This window comes from Drosophila arizonae, chromosome X, assembly GCF_054131065.1.
Source record: "Drosophila arizonae isolate 15081-1271.41 chromosome X, UAZ_ARI_1.0, whole genome shotgun sequence".
Classification (NCBI taxonomy): Eukaryota; Metazoa; Arthropoda; class Insecta; order Diptera; family Drosophilidae; genus Drosophila; species Drosophila arizonae.
Window position 1 is genome coordinate 27,947,743 of NC_142927.1, and position 16,032 is coordinate 27,963,774.

The 16,032-nt window shown below is 38.6% G+C and overlaps 1 protein-coding gene across 5 annotated transcripts in view; it reads left to right on the top strand.

Annotated features, from left to right (window-relative positions):
• if (integrin subunit alpha inflated) overlaps window positions 1-16,032 on the top strand; it is a 39,422-nt gene that overhangs the window by 14,324 nt on the left and 9,066 nt on the right. For all 5 annotated transcript variants that reach the window (XM_089475460.1, XM_089475462.1, XM_018016619.2 and 2 more), the window contains exons 3-5: window positions 1,415-1,539; window positions 4,255-4,352; window positions 10,526-10,652. In XM_089475460.1, the coding sequence (XP_089331586.1) occupies window positions 1,415-1,539; window positions 4,255-4,352; window positions 10,526-10,652 (350 nt within the window). The remainder of the gene's footprint in view (window positions 1-1,414; window positions 1,540-4,254; window positions 4,353-10,525; window positions 10,653-16,032) is intronic.

Here is a 16,032-nt window from a genome sequence, read left to right on the forward strand (position 1 = left end):
GCTGATCGCATAACAATGAATACCCTTTTGTATACATACAGACATGCATAGATATATGTTTGTGTATATGTCTGATGATGCATATTTCTTGATTTGTCAATGAAATTCGATATCTGACATAGCTGTATCTCTGTAAACAGTCTATATAATATACGAAATCGCTTTAGTATTGTGAATTGATGAGTCGAATATTTGTTCACTAGCAAATAAAGCTTAATTAGATATATTGCAATATATGTACTAATATGAATATCTATAGTATATATACGTATTAAAATATATACCTAATAATAATAATTTCAAACTCTAGCACTCAGACCATTTAATTATTGGATAATATGGCTGAATACTAGAGTCTGAAATTTCTTTATATAATAATCAGATATATTAAATGAGTTCTAAAATGGAATTCCGACTACAGATTCTGAATTTATATTTAAATTCATCTTAGCTAATTCTCTTTTTTTTTTCTCTATGTCGTTTTTGCGTTCAATGAGTAAACAAAAAATTGGCTTTGTGCAATGTCCGTTTTGTTTGATTTTTATCATAAAAATCAATTTCAATAATTAAATATAATTTTTTAATAAAAAATTACAAATAAAAGTTTATCCTTTTTTTTTTTGAATTCGCCATATAAGAAATCCTTATGTGTGTTTTTCTCTCTCTTCTTGGGAGTTCTTTTGACCCTCAATTTTTTTAAATGCGTAACTCTTATTTGCGGTCCCTGCTTCAAACATACATATATTTAAATCATCATTGAAGTGAAAGATTTGATATTTTATTTCCATTCACTTGGGTAGACTCTTAGTTTTTAAAGTGTAAATTTAGCAGAAAAATTCCTGTTAAAACATCAACTCTAAATTCGGACAAAACTCCATCATTTTTAACAGCTTTATTCTGGCCTAAGATAATATTGTATATCCATGTCTATGGGGAAGGCGTGACAATTCTGAAAGTTAAACAACAAAGCAGAGATTGTCAGAGCTCAAATTGCCAAGCTTTGCAGCTCCTTTCAAGGGATAAATTATAAGGGATGGATCAACTCGGAAGTTGGCTTCCTCCATCAGACAGGGCTAGAAAAATGAGTAAAATATATTTCTTAAAATATATATATTTATATTATGTACAATATTATGCATTATATATTACATATGTATAAAATGTATACAGACTCATACTATAGTAAATTTATACTAGTTTATTCAAAGGGATCAGCAAAGAAGGAATAAGGAATCCAGAAATACACAAATTAAATATATTTATTTTGTCTCTATACTGAAGAAATAATTTGCTTATATACAAAATCAAATTTAACAAAATTTATATACATAAATAATTTGTAATTTCGACTTTTGTGATTTGCTTGCATAATATTAATATTATCTCCATCTGATATCTGGAACTTTATTTGCAGTTTGGTTGTGGGCGCACCCAAGTTCGACACGTCGACGTATCAGGAGCACGTGGTGGAGGCTGGAGCCGTATTCAAATGTTCGATGAACGACGATGACTGTCATTTGGTGCAATTCGATTCGAAAGGTAAGTAGATGGCAAAAGTCAACATTAAGCAACCGAGCGATCGGAAAGTCTTTGGGCCTGGTCTGTGGATCTGGCGCCAGCTCAGAGAGCTTCCAAGCCTCAATTTCTGCCCAGTGTCTCCGGGCCTTGAGTCGTCGTCGACTCGTCGAGTCGTCGAGTCTTCAGCTCTCCCAGTCTCAGTCCCAGTCTTGATATACATTTCTTCTCTTTCGTATTGGCGCCAGCGACAACAGCGCCAAATGCAATTAGTTATTTATGGCTCACACGCATGCGCAGCGTTTTTCTTTAGTATGCAAAATGCGAATGCTAATATGCAAAGCAGCCACAACAGAAATTATACATATATATGTACATAAATATATGTATATATGAAAAATAAAAAAGAAAACAAAGGGAAAATTAACTGCAAAAATATGCGCACGGCTGCAGTTTATTATTTTTAGACGTTTGCCATTTCGCCATCCAGGCACTTCCTTAAGCGCAAACGGAAATTATAAACAGACGGCCTTTAAGACAAACAGACGCCCATTTTCAAGGTCCGCCCCGCACGGCCTGCCAGCTGCTGCCCATAGCCACCCCCACCAGCGGCCTCTCCTGCCAGAGGCTCCACGATTCCACGGCTCCACGACTCCTCAACTCATAGCAACGGATGCGCATATAAAAATTATTCGCTTTGTCGACGATGACGACGCCGAAGACGATATGGTCGATGGAAATGCCTCGAATGCACCGAAGTCTGGAGTGCGTGGAGTGTGTTTCGATTCGGCGCGGCTTTTAATAGAACAGATAGGCTTCTGTGTAAAGGGCTGCAAATGCATTCTTGATCGCATAAGTATCTATTGCGAAGCGTCATCAGTTTGTCCATTTAGAAAGCTGAATCAGAGCTGCAATCCCATTTACATATCCCACGTTTTTGGTAGCCAACATTTGCAAGCTCCACTGTAGCCGTTTTCGAAGTGTGTCACAAGTCGCTCGGCAACATCTCGAGGCATCTCAATCTAACCAATGTTTTAATGCTCGCTCCTTACTCTTATATCGTATGCTTGCTAACATATTATCAATATGCAAAACAAACTAACAGGAGTCAACAGGTGCTTCATTCAGCTCGCAGGTTGGTTCATTAATTCATTGACTTTTCAACGGACTATCGTTCAATTGGCGTTAGTCAACGAACTGTTCTAACGAAATGTATCTGAATCATGGCAAAACGGATTACTTACCTGCTCTTATGTACATATTTATCTATTCAAATACACAGATACCTATAATTAGCTGCATATTTCAGCTCTCTCATCAATCATTGTGCACCTATAGTTTGTACAGGATTTTACAGATTTTTGTGTTCTGAGCCCGCTGCAATTGTTGATTTAAGATATTGCGAATATTTATACGGATAGACAGCAGTGGGAATAATATAGTATATAACAATATTTTTGTTGAACAGCTCAGTCAGTTGAAGGTGTAATATATGTATATATATTCCTGATCAGCACAAGCTGAGCTCATCTAGTCACCTTTTCCTTCAGTCCTTATAGATGTTTTTTTTTTTTTTTTTCAACTAAAGTCAAAAGTCTTACATATACTAAATACTTTCGCAAAGTAAGTGTAATGCTAATTTGATACACCCAATATAAATATAAAATCAAGTATCTCATATTATGCTCTGAAAACATAAAAGAATAAAAGTTCTTCAATATCCCAATATTCCATGGTAAATTAACACTCTTAAAAGTTGTGGGTAGCACCTAGTCGGATATTCCCTATTATTATTAATATTATATAGAGATACAGGTATGAGCATATGTATATAATATTTCATTTTTTAGTTTTCTCTCTACTTTGGGTTTTCTTCGGGTATACAAATATTATATTGTATGATATGGTATGCTATATATATAATATTTTTTGGAGTGCATACATGCAGATCGAAATATCTGGTGAAATTTAAAATTTCACTTTTTTTCACTTTGTGTTTCGATTGAAGTTTTCAATTTCAAACGATCGCAGTTTAGAGTTGTTTTGTTCGTTAGATCCCAAGCATTCATTCATCAGGGCATCAGGGCTGCCGCTGTCACACATCTTTCATTCTCTCTAATTCCTTTCAATCATCACTCAATCCGCAATCCGCAATCCGCAATCCGCATTTGTAAGTACTTCAATCAGCATCAATCACGCACCCCAGACACAGCGCTGCACCTAGCACAAACACACTCACATATCTATGTATGTGTATATATGTATGTATTCATCTATGTCCGCACCACCCTCGGCAGGAGCCGCAGAATGAAACGAAAGCGTAATAAATCATTGCCAAACATCAACGGAAGTGGCCATTATGCCGTTATTTGCCAAGTGCCTTGTTTAGATCAACTTAATTAGTTTGCTTTTGTATTTTTTTCTCTTGCCCTCTCCTTCTCCCTCTGTCTATCTCTCCCACTCTTGTGTGGCCGGCTGTCCGCCCGCCTTTGCTTTCACTTTAAAAGACATCTGTATTAATTTCGGCAAATTTTTCGTTTCCGTCGTTTTTCGGTTTTTGCGTCGCCTTCTTACTTAAAGTGAGTGAAGAGGCTCTTTTAAATTTGCAGCACTCACTTTTAATGGCTTTGCGTTTGTTTGTTTGTTTTTTTTTTTTTGTTTTTTTTTTTTCTTTTTCATGTTTTAATTTTTTCCTTTGCCAATATTTCTAATTGCTCTCTCCTACCCCATCCACTGTAGGCAACAACAAGAACACAATGGGCGAAACAATCGATCGCAAGTCATATCAGTGGCTCGGCGCAACTGTCGCCACCGGACGGGACAGCGACTTGGTTGTGGTGAGTACAATATAAATATTAATTGAGATTCTGTCCTTCCTTTTGCCAGGCTGTTCGTATGAATGCCATCCATTCCGCTAGAAGCTAAAGATTTGAAGTTTTGAATACTTACCCGGTATTACCTTCGTTTTGTAAAGTAAATCCTAAATATTTGACAGTATAGCAATTAGACAACTAAAATGAAGACATCATATTTATATATTGTGAATAGCTCAATACTGAAAACTTGAAAAAATTATATTTTTGCTTTAGCTATGCCCATGCCATACTCATATACCAATTGACTCTAGAAATCGTTTCGGCTCTGGCAGAACAGCCTTATTTAGCCTATATACATATTTATTGGCATCATTGGCTCATTGTTAGAGATGATGTGAGACAAAGTTTCACGCTAGTCTCATGAAAGTTAATTAAAATAATGCTGACCATCACATGCCCACATGCCCACAAATTGGACTTGGGCTATCTTATCGCTCTTTGCTTAGTGCTGTAAAGTCGCAGTTAATGTGACAGGTCGAGCGAGATACATTTTCTGTCGACCTACTCGGTCAGCAACTGACCCACTGACTGACTTTGTCTGCCCGCTCGCCAGCAGCAGCAGCTGCAGCCAACGTCCAACGTTCAACGTCCAACGTCACTTCGCGTCCACACCTCGCTGTGGTGGTCGATGGTCTGATTGTTTGATTTTCATGCGCATTGATGGCATCATCGAGAAACGCGATAGCTCGTTAAATGGCTCTCTTATTAACAACAACATCCCATGGGCACATTGAAAGTGCAAACGCAGTCGGCCAGGAGATGCCGCCGAAACAGGTGGGTGGCCGTCCATTGAGCAGCCAACCATTGCCAACGTAGTTGGGTCACGGGGGGGACTGTGAAACTGAAACTTTCAGGTGATGCTAAAGAAAACAAAATCCAACATGACATTTTTTACGAGCGAGTTTCGCTTTTGATGTCAGCTGTCAGGTGGGTGTGCAATGCCGTTATGAAGTGAATGCGTGTGTGCGTGCATGTGTGCATGTGTGTGTCTTGTATACCCTGCGATTGTCAAAAGTGCATAAAAGACACAGATCGGTCTGTAGTTCGAAATAACCTTTGTAGTTGCTCGCAAAGATATCTTCTATCGTTCCATATTTAGATCCATCTATGGGAAATAATATGTTGAGCTTTTATTAAACTGCATCGAATTATTGCTAGTATATTAAATAGATCTTATGGCTGAGAAAGAAATATTAGAGTGTCTTTAGGATCTATCCTCAACTAGCTATCCCTAAGCAGAATATATTTTTAGAAAATTTTTCTGAGTAATTATTTGGAATAGCTCGGGCTCAACAAAAAAAATTGGCCAAGCGTAACTCTGGCAGATCTGTCGAGATAAAGCTTAGTACAAAATATATATGTCAAATTTTATTTTCAAACTTCATGCTTTATATATTACTTATAATTCAAACTCTCAATATTTCTTTATCAAAAAGATAAAGAAATATTTATATATTAGACATCATTTAAAAATGTTCTATTCTATCTCCGTCATAATTTAATATTCAAATATGCGAGTATATTTAGTTAGCAGAACCAGTCTCAAAATCAATATCTATATACTAAACTTAATTTTTCACGTTTACCTTTCCGTCTGAAACTTAAATTCATCTTATATAATAAAATATATCTGTTTAGTATTCACAGGGTATTTGATAGCTGAGCAAGATTATGTTCTACTTTGAGTTGTTTTGATTTGTTGTTGGGGTCTTAGCCACAATAACAAAGACAGCAAGCATTCTGAATGCGTTTTGATTCGAGTTCAATGTGTTGTGGTTGTGGTTGTTTCTTGGATTGCGTCAAGTAAACTAGACACACTCACACACACACACTCATACACATACACACAGCTATCAAGTGTATGAAGCGTGCGCCTTTTAAGGTGCGCCACAGTCGCAACTTTGGTTAATTGCGTTGGCGTTGTTGGCCAAGCCAGGCTAAAATGTAGAAGAAGCAGCACAAAGAAAGGAAACTTTACCACCCACCCAACGCCGGGCAACATTTGATTTTCACTTTAGTTCTCAATTAACTTTGATTTGGCCCATTTGATTTGGCAACCATACGAGCCGTTAACATTGATGGCCAGCCAAGGAGTCCATTGTTGTTGTTGTTGTTGTTGTTGCAGTTTGGCTTTGTTGGCCATCAGAGTCCAGGTCACTTCCGCCACGTGCGCACCCAGCGTTGACCTGGCCTTCAAATGCCCATTAACAGGCCATCGATTTATGTTAGCACCAGTGCGCAACGGGACTTGAACTACATCATCATAGCCGGCCAACAACAGCAAACAATGAACTCAACATCTTGCCAATGAGGGAATACCTCAAAGTCTGCCCAAGCTCAAAAGGCAGATTGCAAGTTCTTCAAATACTTTTGGCTTGAATACGAATAGAAGGATCAGTTCAGATCGGGTCAGGTCAGGTCAGTTCTGGTCGGGTTTAGTTTTCAGAAGTGAAATTCAGTTTGCAGGTCTATTTTGATATAAAATATTAGATTGAAGAGTTGGATCACTTCTGCAATACAAAACTAAATGTAGCACAAGCTAAATATGTTTAGGGGAACGTATTGCCTTACTCTGCGATTCTCATGGAGCAGCTTTGCATTATACTGAAGGCTGTCATAATTTCTGCTTTCAATTAGATCTTGTCTCTTGTTTTATCTCCCTCAACTGTTCCCTCTCATCTAGTTTAGGGTTATGTCTGAATATATTTGATTGATTTAATGCGCCTCGTTCGCACTTGATGTAATTGACCATGAAAGCGAATAGTGTCTGATGAATGAAGGCGTCTGCTTGGAATGGGATGCAAGGTGACATCATTGCCAATGGGTGACCGGCTGGGAGTGGTACACGATACGTGGTACGGGGAACGCGGTACGTGGTACGTGGTACATGCTCTATGTTGTGCGAGCGGACTGTGTGGACTGTGGCAGTGCTGCTTTGGGGGCAATGTGGCTTTGGGGCATGTGCCGCATGTCGTGCGGTCTCGTTTCATTTTTTGTTTGTTGTTGCGATTGCGACATGATCATCGACACGATCTGTGAAATTGCCAGCGCTATTTAACTCAGCTCAAATATGGCCAGGGCCACATGGGCGCTCGGGAACTCGGGAACTCGGGCGCACGGGCAGCCAGAGGCCATGGATTGGGTCGGCGAACGAGCGATCTGCGATCCTTGTTCAGAAAATTTTGCATTCGCAATGATAACGTCTGCATGTCGACCATGTCAAGCGTGTTGACTTTTGACTTTTGCCTGTTGTACGGGCCAAGCCGGCAAGGAACCAGCCAACATCGCTCCATTCTCTTGCCATCCGCGAAAGTGCAGTTTAATGTCTCAAAAATTTATCGCTGGCATTTCGGTATGCGCTCTGCGCTCAACATGGACAATAAGCCAGCAGGCCGGGGCCGCGATCCAACAGTCGAACAGCAACAAACATAATAATAATATTAATAATAGTGCGGAATATCAGACGGGGCTCGATGAATAGTGAGCAGAGCTATATTTGGCAATGCATCGACTTTGAGGCTTTGCTAAATTATTCAAGCCGATCAAATATCAATTCTCATTAAATTGACAGCCAAGACATTAGCCCAATTTGGCAGCCGTTCTACAATATCTAGATCAAGGAAGTCGCCCAGCCGAGCATCTTTGCCTTTTCTTGATATATTTTGTGTGATTCGCTGGGAATGAGTAATATTATTGCAGCTTCTAGCCGGGGCAGAGCACTGGACACAGAGTGCGCTGCAGAGATTTCCAGTTCTGTTCCATTCAGCTGGAAGCCATTTGCATATCTAATGTATCTGGGCGCAAGCAACTCAACACTCTGGGAGTCAAGTCTTATGGATTTTTACTCAATGCGGCGCTGATAATATGAGTATTTTCTTGTATTTTTAATAGGAAAGCACTATTAACTTATTGGCCGCACGGTGGGCAGCGGTCAAATGGGGCCAGGCTAGCGAACGTTGCCGGCTCCACGATGAAGTTGCTGTTGCACATTCTCAATTCAATTGAATTGTTGTTCAATGGCTGCGGTCCTGGGCCTCCCGCTTCCTGCCTCCAGCCGCAAGCCCCAACCACCAGCCACCAACCACCAGACTTCTGCCTTCAGCTGATTGTCTTTATTTCGCATTTTATGGCCGCACTGAGTGCACCTGAGAGGTGCTCCAAAACAGCGATCTGAATGCGACTATGCAAATATGCGACAGGGCTGAGCTAATTCAGGGCGTTGTACAGAGCCGAAGATACTGTTCACTTAGGTATTAAGGCTATTCGAGAAATTATATTTCGGAATAGAGCTGGGAAGGTTGTGCAAGTGTATGTTATGATGCAACACATTTGGTAATATCTATGATAAAGGAGAATCCTTGGGCAACATCACATCCAATTCATGAGATGAATCTTAATTTTAATCAATAATTGGAAAATTCGTATTCAATTATAAAACATGATAATAAATAAAAGAACAAAAATTATATGCTTTAAAATTTTAAGTACATGTTCAGAAGGAATCTTCAAGAAACTCTTAGTCTGAGCAAGATTATCGAAAAATCTCTATGAAAGGGCGATTATTCATATCAAAGAATTTTATATTAGTTACGAATTTGTATATAAATATCATACTATATTCGATTTGCATTAAAAATTTACTCCAGCTAATATTAGAATATATGTATCAATCAATAATTTAACATTGAATAACTATAATAGAAGTAAATTTATCGAATTTTAAAGAAACCCTAAGTCTAAATAGCTTTTGCTCTTTATCTTCATCAAACAACAATTTCGAAAATGAATATATTCAAATTCAATCTAATATATAGTCACAAATTATTTATCCAATTCACGTTCAGCTATCGTGTAATTTCTTTATATATTCTAGATATGTTTTAAAATGAATAAATCAAAAGATTAAGTGATATACATACATATATCCAATAATATATAATTTAAAACAGAATCAATGTACAATATATTGTATTTGAAAACATGCTTGGAAGAGTCGATTATGGGATGCCATAGCAATATTAATGTATGGGACTCATAAATATGTGCCCAATATTATGGGCATTATGCGTCCCTGGTTTTGCGGTCTGCGACTGTGATTTGGCATTGTCGCTTGCATAATGTGCGAGCATAGATTTCAAATTCAATGGGTATTTGAATGAGTTGGGCGTGGCCGCAGCGCCAGACTTGGAGCTGCGATGATGATGTGATCAGCATGCATTTTTGGCGAACGCGCGTCATTTCGGATGTGAATGCCGGGAGGGTGGAGGGGCGGAGCAGAGACACATAATGGAGGCAGGTGGGCGGCGAAGTGCGGAGTGCGGAGTGGCGTGGCGTGGCAAGCGAGCAGGAGCAAGTCAATAGAGCTGCTGGCTTCTGCGATCCTGCCACTGGCAATGCCATAAAAGGCACAATATGTATAAATTTGTAAAAGTAATTGCTGGCATATGTGCCACAGAGCGAGCATCAAACAATGCCACTCCGTTCCGTTTCGTACCGAGCCTAGTCGGGCCGGGCCGGGCCGGGCCAACTGCATGCCAGCCATATTTGGCATGGGCCATAGGCCCAAGTATTGCCAGTCTGTGTGCAGCGCCGGCAGCGTGCGTGTTTTATGTCCAACTGCCAGCCATTTATACATTATAAAACTATATGTATAAACCGACAGACAAATGGACAGACGCACAGACAGACAAACAGGCCGACTGACAGACAGACAGACAGACAGACAGACAGACAAACAGACAGACACGCCAATGGAGTTAGAGATGGAGACGCAGCATCAGGGTCGCAGCGTACCATATTCTACACATAGCATAAGATCAACCGTGCCGTACCGCACCCTGCAGCACCGTTTCGCCCAGTTCCGTTCCGTTTCGCTCCGTTCCGTTCCGTTCGCCTCCTGCGTCTCGTAATTCACCTTGGCCATTTTTGGTGTGCAGCATTTCATGATCTGCTTGATGTTGCCATTGTTTCGCATTTTCACAACTTCACATCGTGGCATTTGCTGCGGCTGCTGCTGTTGATGCCACCAAAAGCTAAATAATTCTCATGTTGTTTTGTCATTGTTGTCTTTGTTGTTTGCTCTTTTTCTCAATTTGGCTTTCTCTCTCTCTCTCTCTCTCTCTGTCTCTTTGCAGGCCTGCGCGCCGCGCTACGTCTTCCACACGATGACGCCATCGAGGGCGCTGCGCTATGATCCGGTGGGCACCTGCTTCACCTCGCACAACTTTGCCCAGTTCCACGAGATATCGCCGTGCCGCACAAGTAAGTGGGTCGAACCGAATTAGACCAGTCCAAATTACCAACCGACCGACCGACCGACCGACCGACCAACCTTCTCTGATTTGCGCCTCAAAGTAATTCGAGCTCGAGCAGGGAATCCCTTTAAACGCAAAATTTAAAGCAACATAAAAAGAATCACTTTAAAAGCGCGCAGGCCAGCGCTCCGCATATGGAAGCCAAGGCCAAGACAGAGTAATGGTATCTGCTTTAATGGTATGGCTTACATTAAGCCGATTTCGCAGATTCAATTCGGTTGCAAAACAGATTGCAGTTAAAGTGAATGTCGAAACGAATCCAAATCTGATTTTGATTTACAATTTTAAAAATATTTAAAATCAAATTTTAACATATTCAAAAAAAAAAATTCGAAGGGCTTTGAAATTTGACTGAATTTATTCTGATACCATTTCAAAAAAAAAGAAAAATTAAGATTTGTAAAATTTCTAACAATATTAGAATATGAAAATAATTCGATTTTTCATATTTAAAATTTAGTTTTGAGTAACTCTTTATTCTACGAATTTAATTGTTCAATTTTTATTTTTATTTTTTCATAAGATATACTCTACATACGATATACTACTTATACTTAAACATTACAATGCGATCGAACTTTCATAATTTTTATCTTTTTGTCCCTCTCTTCTCAGATACATATACATATATCACTATATGAAGTACATACCTACAATTTGCTTAATACTTACTATATAATATGTACAGTATATACTATATAGTATTATATGGTATTCATTTCTTATACCATATATTGCATAAATTTCAATCTCCTTCACATTCTCTAACAGCAACAGAAATGATCGAGTTTGATTAAATTAAAAATGCGCGCCATGATTTTCTTGGATTCTCCCACGTATTCGGAAATGTTTTGCAAACATGGAAGATCTAAAAATAAATATTTATGAAAGCGATTTGCTATTATTCTCGCCACAGTCGCACTTTGAGTTCAACTGCAACGAAAAGGTATTCCAGAATAAATAACTAAGGAAATAAATGTATTTCTGGATTCTGGCATGGCAATATTTATCTAAACTAATTTTTCAATACTCCAATGTTACCGTTAGCAAGATTTATGGCAGTCAACAGGCCGCGACTTGCAGCCCTGTACTAAAACATTGTCTATTAGTGTATTTTGGTGTCGTGAGGTATTTGTATCTGCGATCCCATAAACCAGGGCGAAGCAGAGCAGAACAGATCGCAGCTGAAGTGCATTATATCTGTTATTTTGGTTAGAGATCGGAACTGCCAGCTAATTTGTTTGCTTAGTCATGCTACTATATGTAGCAGCTATATATACATATACATATATATGTGTGCTTGTATAGGTATAGCCAGAGTCTGTGCGTGCCCCCACATGCAGCTGGATGTGTAGACACATGTGGCACGGCCACGAGCTTATTTTTAGCATCCGTAGCAAATGCAAAACATACATATACGAATGTACGTTTATATACGCACACACACATGCACAATCATTTTGTGTGTATACACATACACACATACCATGTACGCCTATCGCCCATTCTACAGTTTCAATTTGATCAGAATTAAAACTAATCAAACTGCGTTACTTAATTGCTATTATATAGTCTTATGACGATGACTATACGAAATGGGGTTTCTAATGAGTGAATATTGAGGCAAATTTAAATACTAGAAGAAGTCTCAACCGATCAATCAATATTAACGAATATCTTGACGACAACAGCTAATGAGCTATATTCATGCAACAAGTAGATAGAAGATATAAGATAGAATATGAAAGGAAAGGAAAGAAGATATATGCGAATAAATAAAATATGAAATATAAAAGTAAAATGTTAGAAAATAGAAAATAAATTATAATATTGTAAAATACTTATGACAGAGAATATAACATATAGAATAGAGAATTCTATTGCCTATAGAATGAACAGCAAAAATTGAAGATTGATATCAAATAAAATATATAAAATATATATAAATCTTATATTATATATATTAAAATATAGTAGATAGTAGATGGAATAGACAAGATATATAAGATATATGTATATACAATATATACATATACAATTAAAAATAATTAAGATATAGTTAAATTTATTAGCATATGTTACTCGAAAAATCGTTTCATTGTTGATTCTATTAATGAATTTGATCCACTGATCTATCTGCTGTCTGCACTGGAAGAAACTTTATGTTTTTCAATTCCTAGTAAATGATTTGAAGTCATACATATAAAAATGCTGTCAGCTAAGTTCTGTTGTGTATTGCCCAAAACGATTGAAGGCGATTGCTCAATTGTTTCTGTTGTAGTTGTTGTTGTTGTTGTTGCCAGTGATCGATCCAAGGCCAATTTAATGATTCCAAACGCATTGGCAGGCGCTGTCTGGTTCCCATTGGTGTTGTTGTTGTCGTTGTTGTTGCTGCTGTTGCGTTATTAATGTTGTCGTTCTTCTTCTTCTTCTTGGTGTGGTTGTTGTGAAATGATTAGCAGCAGCGGCAGCAGCTACTCATCACATGACAGTTGGCCCAGCACATTCCGACATCACTAAAAGCAATAAATACCAACTTAACGCACAAAATACCAAACTAATAGTTAAGACGAATCAAGGCAAGGAACAAAAAAGCAAAATCAAAAAAGAAGAAAAGAAATAAAACAAAGAGAAGGAGTAGAAAATAATAAAAATTGAAAAGAAAAACAAGAACGTTTCAGTCGGGCGTTACCGACTGCGGAATACTCATTCACACCCCATAAGTAATTTAGTAGCTAAGTTTCGCACTAATACTGTAGATAATGCAGTTTTACCGATTTTCCACCCCCTACTGGGCGTAGACACCTCATTTTTGGTCGTTTCTTAGAACGAGATAATGGTACCCTAACTGCAAAGTTTGAATGTTTACCCTCATAAAATGAGAACATTACAGGGTATTTTTCGATATGCCTCGCCCCTAAAGAGGCGTAAAAACTATTTTTATATAAATTTGAGGCTTCTAGATATTATACTTTAGGAGATATACATTTTTGCGGTTTGCCGCTCCCCCTGTGGGCGGACATATATCCGACAAAGCTTTTTGATCTTGGGTGATCAGCCCGAGTATATATACAAAATTTGAGGTCTCTGGCATCAATAGAGTCCAAAATATAGCAGAATTTAAGAAATCACTATATCTTCAGGTCCGATTTGCCACGCCCCTAATGGGCGTAGACTTATAATTTTGACTTTATAGAATCATAACATTAGCTGACACGCAAAATTTCAGCGCTCTAGCTGTAAAACTCTTGGAGATACAGTTTGATCCGATTTGCCACGCCCCCAATGGGCGTAGATATATCCGTCATAGCTCGTGATCTTGGGTGGTCGATGCGGATCTATATTCCAAATTTCAAGCTTTCTAGTTCTTCAATTAATATATGCCATAAATCGCATATCGGAAAATGCATTTTCCGATTTGCCACGCCCCTAGTGGGCGGATTCCAAATTTCAAGTATCTAGCTTCAATAGCGCCGAAATAGATTGCATTCATACGGACAGACGGACGGACGGACAGCAAGACGGACATTGCGCAAAACCAATATACTAATTCACTTTCGTGAATGAGTATAAAAAAAACTGGGTAAGCATGCGGACGAACACGCGACGGCAAAAAAGCTGCCCAAGAGAGCGACAATCGAGAATTGAGAATCGTTTGCCAAGTGCGGCCGACAGCTAAGCTGAGCCGATCTGAGCGGCTGTCCAAGTGCAGCCAAAGACCAAGCGTCCGAGTCGGAGTCGGAGTCGTCCGTGTCTATGGCTCGAGTCCCAGTTCGACAACGCGTCCAGCCCTTGCAAAGACTAATTGTAATTCAAGACGGGGGCGATTTTATTATGGGAATTACTACAACTGCAACGCACAATGGTCAAGTCTCTCTCTCTCTCCCTCTCTGGCTCCATCTCTGTGTGTATGAGTGTGTGTGTGTGTGTGTGTGTGTGTCAACTTTACCTTAAAAGTTGACTTATGCGCGAAGGTTGCTGCGCTGGCCACAGCAACAGCAACACGCCAGCAACATGCTGCTGCTGTCATCGCTGCTGCTGTTGCTGTTGTTGTTGTAGCTGTTGTTGTTGTCGCTGGTTGAACGTTCAAATTGAAACACTTCGGAGACAAATTGTTATCGTTTAATTTGATCAAACGCACGATCTGACTGTTGATTTTGTGCTCAGCTGCAAAAAAAAAAAAAAAAAAAAAAAAAAAACGAGAAGAAGGAAAAACGTTGCCGGCAGCGCGATATGTTGCTGCTGCTGTTGCTGTTGTTGTGGTTGGCGTTGCCGCAAGCATTGCGTGATTTTTATTTGGTAGCAAACATTCGCCGACAGCACAAACAAAGCAAAGACGGCCAACAAAAGGATGTGGGACTTGTGGTCACCTTTTAGACTTCAACGCAATCCCCATTCCATTTGCTCGGCCCCATTGTTGATGTTGCTGTCGCTGTTGTTGTTGCTGTTGCTGTTGTTGTTGTGGCCTTTGGGTCGCCTGTCTGCTGTTTGCTTTTGTTTGGCGATCGGCCGCTGTAGTTTATTGTATTTTCATTTCAATGTCCATCGTCTGGCTGAGAAGCTGGCTGAGTTGGCACAGCCAGCGCCGCTGCCCCAAAGCGCGCGCGCCCTCTCCCGCGCTCTCTAATCCTTTTATGTTGCCAGTCGCCTGTTGTCTGTTGCCTCTTGCCAGTTTCCAGTTGCCACTTGGCAGTTGGCAGTTGCTGCCCTCATCGCCTGACAAATCACTGGCGCAATTTATAGCATTGCTCAGATAATTATTGCAATTGATTGGCCCGTTTACTGCCTGCAGCATTAGACACATTCTACGACATAGACATTACAATTCACATTGGTTTGAATCAAGTCTGATCTACATTCTATAATCTATATTCTATATTCGATATTCGATATTCGATATTCTATATTCGATATTCTATATTCTATATTCTATATTCTATATTCTATATTCTATATTCTATATTCTGTATTCTATATTCTATATTCTATATTCTATATTCTATATTCTATATTCTGTATTCTGTATTCTATATTCTATATTCTATATTCTGTATTCTGTATTCTATATTCTATATTCTATATTCTATATTCTATATTCTATATTCTATATTCTATATTCTATATTCTATATTCTATATTCTATATTCTATATTCTATATTCTATATTCTATATTCTATATTCTATATTCTATATTCTATATTCTATATTCTATATTCTATATTCTATATTCTATATTCTATATTCTATATTCTACTATATTCGATATTCTATATTCTCATTCTATATTCTATATTCTATATCTATATTCTATATTCTATATTCTATA